This window comes from Megalobrama amblycephala, linkage group LG6, assembly GCF_018812025.1.
Source record: "Megalobrama amblycephala isolate DHTTF-2021 linkage group LG6, ASM1881202v1, whole genome shotgun sequence".
Taxonomy (NCBI): domain Eukaryota; kingdom Metazoa; phylum Chordata; class Actinopteri; order Cypriniformes; family Xenocyprididae; genus Megalobrama; species Megalobrama amblycephala.
The window spans coordinates 37152674-37162946 of record NC_063049.1 but is presented as its reverse complement, the minus strand read 5'-3'; the positions used below and the strand labels follow the sequence as shown (position 1 = coordinate 37162946).

Below are 10273 nucleotides of genomic sequence, written 5' to 3'. Positions count from 1 at the left end.
GTGCTGAGCTTTGTTCTGACCTTTCTGATTCTTGGACGTGTGGACTCAAGGGGAGATTGTCCACAATGTCCACTGAAGGTGATGCTGGAGGTCAGCCTTCCACAACCACAATCAGCACCGTGGCCGTACAGGCTGGAGACGCACAGATTGTTGTTGCAGTGCTCAAGGTATTTCAGTTTGAACTATTCTGCTTTACAATGCAAAGACTTTCTGTAGTGTGAATATATGAATTGCGTCTTATTAACTTGATACTGTTTTGTAACCGGTAATGTGGTATGCACAGTTATAACTCTTTCCAACGATCATTGTGCAGTTAATAATAACATTCTTGGGTGATTAAGGTTGACTTGTACTGTATGATCGGTAGTATGTATATAGGATAGTTCTCTCAAATATTAAAGTTAAATCATAATTTACTCACCCATATGTTGTTCTAAATTAGTATGACTTTCTTCTGTGGAACACAAAAGAAGAGATTCAGCAGAATGTCTCAGCTGCAGTGTTATTTTAGTATTTTTATATACTATTGTAGTATATTATTATTTTTATTATTTTATGTTTTTTACTTTTTTTGTGATTTTTGTAAATTTTAGTTCTTCAATTTATTTATTTCAGTTAGTTTTGAATACATTTCTATTTATGTTTGATTACCAAAAACAATCCAGTTTTTATTAGTTGTAGTTTTAGTTAATAACAACACTGCCCAGCTGCTCTTTTCCATACAGTGGAAGTTTATGAGGACTGAATTTACATTTTTGGGAGAAATATTAAAAATCTTTAAATTAAAAATACAGCATAGCAGTAGCTGCAGGTGATGTGAACTCATAGTGAGATCTTCATTGATTTGTCTAAAGCTCTACAAACATGGAAAGGAAACTGCTCTCATCAGTGATGTCATGAGCAGACAGCTTGGGTTATTTAACAGACTTTTGGCTCGGTCTATCAATAAAACCTTTTGTTTTTCTGTGAGAGAATTCCATGCACTGTGAATTTTCCAAAATACCTGACATAGTGACTTAATGGAAAGACAAAAACAGCTGTGAGAAAAACACAGAGCTCTGTGATGGTCCAGACTACTGATGGCCTGAATTATTCATAGTGATTCTCTGTGGCCATCCATCCTCCTGTCTTGTTATTGTCTAATGCGTGCTTTTTAGAAGGACACTCTAGTCTTCCTGCTATTGTTTCAAGTAATAGTTCATTCCAAAATTAATACTTTTACTTCTCTTTACTTCCATGCTGTTAATATGTCTGTGTTATGGCCCAAAAAGCTAAAAAAAAAAAAAAAAAAAAAGAAAGAAAGAAAGAAAGTAGTCCATACCATTCTTGTTTTCTTCCAAGTCTTCTAGAGTCATTTGAAGTCATTCCAAGTCTTCACATCTTCCCTCCACCAGTGTTGCAGCAGGTTTGACATTATTGTAAAAAAAAAAAAAGTATTCACCTTTTTTTAAAATATGGCTGGTTCTTCATACACAAAGCTGTTAATGGTGTGTTGTAATCGTGTTTAAAAGACCACCACTATCGTCTGCAATACCCTGTGTGCGGCCTTAAAGGGTTAGTTCACCCAAAAATGAAAATGCATTAATTATTCACCCTCATGTCGTTCTACAACCGTAAGACCTTCATTCTTCTACAGAACACAAATTAAGATATTTTTGAAAAAACCGATGGCTCAGTGAGGCCTCCATTGCCAGAAAGATAATTAACTCTTTTTAAATGCCCAGAAATCTACTAAAGACATATTTAAAACAGTTCATGTGACTACAGTGGTTCAGCATTAATGTTATGAACCACTGTTTCGAAACAAAAGATTCGTGAAGCTTAGAAGCTTCGTGAAGCAGTGTTTTGAAATCGTCCATCACTAGATATTGTTGAATAAATTCGTTATTTTGTTTTTTGGTGCACAAAAAATGGAGCTAGCTAGTAAGAACTGTGCAGGTGAAACCTCAAGGGGCAGTGGCTTTAAGCACCCTAGTTGACTTATTTAGTAACTTTTAGGAGGGTGTACTCATTTTTGCTACACAACATTTTATCAGAAAATCTTATTTTCCTGAATAATTTTGACATGCTTCTTTGGTAATTGATTAAGCAGACTTGCTGGAACATTATATCTCTAAAGAACCCTAACATGTCTTCTAGGTAATTGAGTAATTGCTGACTTCCAGAAGTTTCAGAGAGGGTGTACTCATTTATGTTGTGCATTGTAGGTTTGTAGCAAATTGGCTTAGTGGCTACAATGGCTGCCCTGCCCATGAACAATGTCTACTTAGTAATTTTACCCGCCCTCAAAAACTGTAGTTGTAGCTGAGAAGCAAACATGTCGTAGCAACATCATGTCATGTTGTCGACATGTCGAGAAGACATTGTTTTCTGCTCTGCGGATCCACTTTGCATGCAAGGATGAGGACTCACGCTGGAATGGATAGGGTAAAACCGACGCCATTGTTACTGTTCTTATCACTGTGTATACAAGTGCTCAGGAAGCCTCTGTGGCTGAAATTCAGATATGAAAGTGTGTTTTTTGTTTCCAGCACACGCTGTAAGCGGTAGACCAGTCACAACAGACTGGGCCATCTGACCAAACCAAGCTCTCGGAAAGGATGAGTTTAGAGAGACTGAATCCTAAAGAATCCTATAGTTTTTTTTACCTTGGATGTATGTAAACTTATTGTAGAAGACCTCCAAAACAAAATTAGGAACGTTTAAAATAGCATAATGGGGTGCTTTAATGTATACAGAGCTGATAATTAGCCATCAGTCCACATACCTTAAACTGTATTTTTTGCATTTGTTTAACAAACATGATAGGCTGTGGCAGCTGTGGAAGATCCACATTTCATTTACTCTCAGAATGGCTTTCAATGCAAATTTAAGATTAGCGCAATTTACATGCCAGTGTTTGCATTGGGACTAGCAATAGATCGAATGAGAATTCACTGAGGGGGCTTGGCATTAAAATCGAACTGTGCTTTGGCCAGGGGCCACTGGAGGACTAGTTTTGTTTACAGTCTGTGAAATGCACTTGGGGCCACGTGGATACAAGAGGTACATGTGCAGAAGCTCAACTAAACATTAACACTTCCGTGTGTGTGTGTGTGTGTGTGTGTGTGTGTGTGTGTGTGTGTGTTTGTTTAAAGTGTGGGGAGCTGGTGCATCTACAACTGATTGAAGCACAACCCAACCTCTTGGAGATTGGAAGCAACCAGGATGAGACCAAAAAGCTTCTTGAGGAACATGAGCAGCTCCTTGCCAAACTTAAGGTAATCCCTGCTGTACCAACACAAAATACATTTTTTTTTTTTTTTTTTTATCTTAAAGCACAATTTTTATGTATTACTGTATTTTTAATCAAATAAATGTAGCTTAAGTGAGAATAAGATACTTCTTTCTTAAACCTCCCAAGCTTTTAAACAGTAGTGTAAATTGTTTGTGTATAATTTATATATACATAAATATGCAACCTCATTTTGCCAAGAAAACAGCTCTGAGTCTTCACCTATAATGCCTGATGAGTTTGGAGAACACCTGACAAGAGATCAGAGATCATTCCTTCATACAGAATCTCTCCAGATCCTTCAGATTCCAGCTCCATGTTGGTGCTTCTTCTCTTCAGTTCACTCATTTTCTTTAGGGTTCAGGTCAGGGGACTGGGATGGCCATGGCAGAAGCTTCATTTTGTGCTCAGTGACACATTTTTGTGTTTTTTTTTTTTTTAATGTTTGTTTTGGATCATTGTCCTGATGGAAGATCCAACCACGGCCTATTACTGGATTTCTAGCGGTCAGGTTTTGATTTTTTTATCTGTTGGTATTTGATAGAATCCATGATGCCATGTATCTGAACAAGATGTCCAGGACCTCCAGCAGAAAAATAGGCCCACAACATTAAAGATCCAGCAGTATATTTAACCGTGGGCATGGGGTACTTTTTATCCATGTGTGCACCAAACCCATCTGGTGGGTTTGCTGCTAAAAAGCTCTTTTTTCTAGTTTCATCTGACCATAGAAGCTGGTCCCGTTTGAAGTTCCCGTCGTGTCTGACAACTGAATATGCTTGAGATTGTTTTTGGATTAGCGAGGAGGATTTTTCTTTAAACCCTCCTGAACAACTTGTGGGGATGTAGGTGCTGTTTGATCATTTTTTTAGGCTTTCTGAGACTCAAGACTCAACTAATCTCTGCAATTCTCCAGTTGTGATCCTTTGAGAGTCTTTGTCCACTCAAACTTTCCTCCTCACCACGCATTAAGACGATTTAGACACACGTTCTCTTCCAGGCAGATTTGTAACATCTTTTTTTTTTTGATTGGAACTTCTTAATTATTGCCCTGATGGTGGAAATGGGGATTTTCAATGCTTTAGCTATTTTCTTACAGCCACTTTCTATTTTGTGAAGCTCAACAATCTTTTGCTGCACATCAGAACTATATTCTTTGGTCTTAATCATTGTGAAGAATGATTACAGGAATTTGGCCTTTGTGTTTCCTCATGTTTATACTTTTGGGAACAGGAAGTCATGGCTGGACAATTTCATGTTCATGATCACCCTGGTGTGCTAAAAGAAAATGTAAATATGAATGGGAATATACTTCAGAGATATTTTACTCCTAAAAAATTCTAGGGGTGCCAATAATTGTGGCCAATGTGTTTTGGAGAAAACATTTATTTCATAATGTGAGTTTCCCCCCACTTTCAATTCTTTTTCTTCATTGAAAGGTTATATTTTTGCTAATTTTATGAATTAAAGGTCAAAAGGATTCTGCCCACAACTGTGTGTGTATAATATATATATATATATAGCATGTGAACTCATTCAATATTGTGTTAAAACCATTACAGTGTTAAAACCATTATGAAGTTGGTTTAGCAACTTAAAACAAGCTATAATATAGTACAGTTTTGTGTTGTATAATAGTGTGTTTGTTTGGCTGCATGTATTTGTATAGTTTTCTGTTCTTTCGGGGCCCTTATCTTAAGCCCAATGTCTTCCTCACAGAAGCATGTGGAGATGATTAACGGCATTTCCACTGAGGTTTTTTGTTGCCGTTGTTGGAGGCATCATTATAGCTCCTGAACTTTAATGCCGATTTAAGACCCACCACTTAATTTCCTTTAATGTTTCTTTTGAGCCTTTGAAATATGATTGTTATAAATCGGCTCTTTTCAGTGGGATGATTCCATTCATGATGAATGTTTTGAAGGTGAATTATAAAGATATTTGGAAGGTAAAAATCAAGGATTTAATGAACATAAATTAATAACAGATGTTAAACATTCTGTGTACCATTTCATTTTGTACACCTTTATATTGCCAAATTCAAATAGCTGGCATTACATCTGTCATATGCCACAAAGCGATGCTTTCAGACCTTACAAGGAGAGTTCCTTGCTGCTTTGAACTGCCTTAAAAATGTTGATTTGAACATACAGTTATATGCTAGAAGCATATCTGTGCTATATTTGAAAGTGAAAAAAATGTCAGACTGTTCCAAATTTTTTTGGTGAACATCAGAGCTGCTATCTGACCAAAAGTAACTACAGACCCAGAACGGAGAGTACAGCCTTTAATCAAAACAAAAAAAATCCTCTACCACAGTTAAAACGGCATTGCACGTTACTGAATATTTCATCATGTGCATATGTGTATCTGCCCACCAGACGTGTCTAATCAGCATGGGAGCTGCTGCTTGTTTACAGTTTAAATAAAAGAAAAAGCTGTGTACACTTAATATGCTAGAGAACTGTGTTATGTCTAATAATTGAATTTCAATTGAACAGAAAAATGAAGGAGGTGTGTGGGCTTTGCTGGAGGAGGCAGATAAAACAGCAGCTCAGAAGGAAGGAGAGGGGCTGGTGTATGAGGCAATGGCTGTCTCTCTCAGCGAGGCTTGGAAAACACTGGTGACCCAGCTGGAGAAGAGGAGATCCCTCCTGATCTTGGCTTGCCATTTCTTTGAGTGTGCTCTGGAGGTAATGTTGGCTAGTTTGTGATGAAGCTGCTGTCAGATCCTGTACAGTTTGCTGCCTGATCTGTCTACAAAAGTTTCTTTGCAAACTCTCCATTAGACTGTGACTCGTTCACAAAACAAAATGCTCTGAACAAACATAATCCTCAGATGCGATTCGGGATGCCATTAAAATAAACCATCCACTTGCTGGGACCCTTCGGAAGTCTGTACAGAGCTGTTTACGAGCTGTTTAAAAGACCAGTTAAGACAAGCAAAGCAGCTTATGCATGTTTAAGATGTTTTTTTGTTTTTTTTAAGCAGAAAATGCAAAGAGAAATGTGTCCTTAAGTGTCCAAGTAACTATAGGGGGCACTGGGTATAACAACAGTGAAATGTTGTAACTTTAAAGCCCATTGTGATAATTTTGCAACATTTTCCAAACAATAAGTAACATTATTTTCATAACCAGCAGCTTTTAAAAACAATTTAAAGAAAAACAAAAAGCTCGGTCTCTGATGGTTAAACATTCCGCAGGGAGTACAACACACTTTGTACTGTACAAAACAATGATGGTTTTTGTTTTTACAGCTTTGAAGTTGGAAACCATGGCGTAATTTGATATTGAACATGCAATGTTGTATATTTGTTTTTGTTTTTTTATGGTGAACAGCTGTTTCTCTGTATCTTCAGCGATCTGAAGCAACTTAGTCACATCACTTTGATATCTGCTTCAGTTATATATTCTAGATAAAAGAAGATGACTCATCAAGGTCACATGGGGATGTTTTGAATGAAGTCGAAGGCGGTGGTTTTGCAAGTAAACTCAAGCAGATAACAAATGTTGCGCTTGTTTCAGAACAATATTTGTTTTGCTGCTAACATTTCAACATACTTGCTTCCTGCTAAATTACTGTTATGATGATGTACATAGTCAACTGCATTCATTCGCTGAAGGTTGCTGCTATCATTTATGTAACGTGATGGAGTTGTCATTCACCAGAAACTGGTCGTGCAGAGTACACACACTGTTTCCAAGCAGATGTTGAAAGAAATGTCACATACCAGATCTCAGATATCATTCTTTCTCAGAGATCAAAAGGGATTTTACAATTGTTGTTCCATGGTAATTCCATTAACAATTGATTTAGTAGGAACTCCACATCAATATTTTGATTCTATGCAAACCATAAAAACAGTACTATTTTGATATTTGTATTTATGAAAGTACCACAGCAAAACTCATGTGACGTGAGCAACCATTCAGTAACACGGATCTTATAAACCTATAGATACATTTTTCTTCATTTTTAGTCAGACATGGCTATAATATTAATCAAACAACAGTTTGATTCAAACCAATGATTCAAGTATTTTAGACAGATGAATTAAAAAAAAAAAAAGCTCATGAGAGTAATTTGGCTACAGAGTGATACGTGCAAAATTTGAGATGAAATGTTCACTTTTTCATAAAAGCATGAAACTTGGTACACTTGTACAGTTTGGGGCCCTGAACATTTTCACAAATGCAGCCATCACAAAAACGCCTCGTGGTTGCCATGGCGACCATTTTACTTTTCACCATAACCAAATTATGTATTATGCCATGGCGACCACGAGGCGTTTTTGCGATGGCTCCATTTCTGAAAATGTTCTGGGCCTCAAACTGAACAAGTGTACCAAATTTCATGCTTTTATGAAAAAGTGAACAATATTTTCACATATAACCTGGACTATACACAGGTCGCGTGTTTGTTGTTGTGTACAGTTCTTGTTGCATACAATACATTCATATTTTTTTCACTTAACATTTTTTAAGTGAAATGTTATGTTTTTTTTTAAGTGAATTAAAACATTTTCTAAGTGAATGTTATGGTTTCCACTGAAAATATTAAGCAGTACATAATTTTCAACATTGATAATAATAAGAAATGTTTTAGGATTAGAATGATTTCTGAAGGATTACATGAATAAATTACATTTTAAAATATATTAATACAATTATTTTAAACAGTAATAATATTTCATAACAATATAAAATCTTTTTGGATTGTAGTTTGCCATCAGGATAGATGAAGCTGAGGGGTTTCAGAGTGTTGGCCGGAAGTCGACCACTGCAGACAACATGAATGAATTGCTTCAGAGACACAGCAGTATTAAAAGAGGTAAGAATGTTTGTTCTCCAGCTGTGTCTGTCTGTCTGTCTGTCATTCAAACTAAGTAACCATAGGCCCCATTCTGAGCACCCTTGTAACTCACAGCAACCCAAACACCATAGCAACCACCATAATGATGCACTCAACACCCTAGCAACAAGAGCAAAATCGGTAGGGGAAGTTTTGTTAGATTGACAGTAAAAAACACTATAATGAGATCATCATCATAGGAGCCATGCACATACTGTATGAACGTCAAAATAAGTGTGCATAGAGCTTTTTGTCATCTGTCATAGACACTGTAGAGTAAAAACACACCAATATATTACAAAGCTTGTGCTCTATCCTCAGGGATGTTAGAGAAGTCAATGCTGGTGTTGAATAAGAGTCGTGAGTTGCTGGAATTTTTGAAGGACTTCCAGTCCGAGAAGGCCCTGCAGTATGGCAGAGCTTCTCATGGGGCCTGGAGCAGCTTTGGAAAGGTTGAAGGTCTAATGGAGATTCTGCAGGACAGACGCAGGCAAGTGGACCTTTGCATGAGACAACAGCAGCATGAGCTGGAAAAAATCTCCCGCATTTGCCAATGGGAGCAACGGGAACAGGAGGTAAGTCACTCTGCCAGAAAACAAAGTGTTTTTTATTAGGGCCCGAGCACCGATGGTGTGAGGACCCTATTGTAATTGCTCGGTCAATTCTTCCTCATCTCCGAGATGAATCGCATTTTTAAGGGCCTAAACATGCTCAAACTCATGAAACTTTGCACATGCATCAGAAGTGGTGAAAATTTACACCTGATATGGGTTTCAGAATTAGGTGTGGCAAAATGGCTCAATTGCGCCACCTACAAAATTTCAATTAAGCGCTACGTTTCACGTACAGGTATGACATTCAGTAGATAGATGTAACAGCCCAATACCTACAAAAAAAGCCCATGGGTGCGAAATCTGAAAACTCAACAGGAAGTGAGATAGTTTTGAATTTTCTCTGCAAACAAAATGTTGGCAGATTTTGACATTTCCACACATTTTACTTTAACAAACTCCTCCTAGAGTTTTCACTGAAGGGCGTGACTATGGTGGCCTGATAAAGTTTGATGTTGCGCCATGAAACATGAAGTTGTTGTAACTCGGGCATACAGTATCCGATCTGCCCCAAATTTCACGTTTTATTAAAGTCCTGGCCTGAAGACATCTACATGGCCATATTCAGTTACACTCATAGCACCACCTGTGGGCAACAGGAAATGTCATGTTTTACACTGTGATTAACTCGTCATTGACATTTAACCAGATGAACATAATATTTGGTCTGTCTAATCTTAAGGCCTTAGTAATGTTAACTTGCTAAGATCTTGAGTTTTCATTGACGTGGCGGCCTGACAAAGTCTGATGTTTCGCCATGAAAGAGGAAGCTGTTGTAACTGTCTGATCTGCCCCAAACTTCATGTGTGATAAGAGTCCTGGCCTGAAGACATCTATATGCCAATATTCAGTTAGTCATAGCGCCACCTGCTGGCAACAGAAAATGTCATGCTTTACACTGTAATTCACTCCCAGAACACAATTAAATATGCCACAAAGTACCAAAAATGTTAGAAACACGTCAAATCATGCAACACTAGGCTAAGTGCTAATATATGCGATTTACAGGAAGTTGTGGTAACTTGGGCATACAATGTCCGATTTGCTCCAAACTTCACGTTTGATAATAGTCCTGGCCTGAAGACATCAACATGGCAATATTCAGTTATAGTCAAAGCGCCACCTGCTGGCAGCAAGAAGTGTGGTGCATCAAAATGACCATGCCATATTTCTCCTCTATTTATCTGCTTAAATGAATATTGCCCACCGTTCAGTTTTCCTAAGGCCACCGGGTGGCGGTGAGCCCAGGTGCGAGGACCCTTTCATCGCTGCTTGCAGCTTTAATTCATATTGCATCTCAAGTTAAGTAAAAAAAAAAAAAAAAAAAAAAAAAAATCTGTAAAAGAAAATAAGCAATCAGCTGCACTGGGACTTGCAATAGAAGAATATAAGAGGCACTCCTACCTATTTTTCAGTAATCGGCTTGGAAACATTTTCATTTTCTGTTCATTTTCATTTACTACATTTATTGATTGCTTCTTTAAGATATTGACCACATGACAACAGGATAAAATTATAGCAGAAAATGTCTGCC

General features: G+C 37.5%; 1 protein-coding gene across 5 annotated transcripts in view; it reads left to right on the top strand.

The window, feature by feature from the left end:
• Positions 1-10273, top strand: part of ccdc141 (coiled-coil domain containing 141) — a 41982-nt gene that overhangs the window by 598 nt on the left and 31111 nt on the right. For all 5 annotated transcript variants that reach the window (XR_007185399.1, XM_048194485.1, XM_048194484.1 and 2 more), the window contains exons 1-5: positions 1-167; positions 3138-3260; positions 5776-5967; positions 7999-8107; positions 8450-8703. The exon at positions 1-167 is cut by the window's left edge. Coding sequence is in view for 4 of the 5 variants with exons in the window: in XM_048194485.1 (XP_048050442.1) it covers positions 66-167; positions 3138-3260; positions 5776-5967; positions 7999-8107; positions 8450-8703 (780 nt within the window). In the remaining variant the exon portion in view is untranslated. The remainder of the gene's footprint in view (positions 168-3137; positions 3261-5775; positions 5968-7998; positions 8108-8449; positions 8704-10273) is intronic.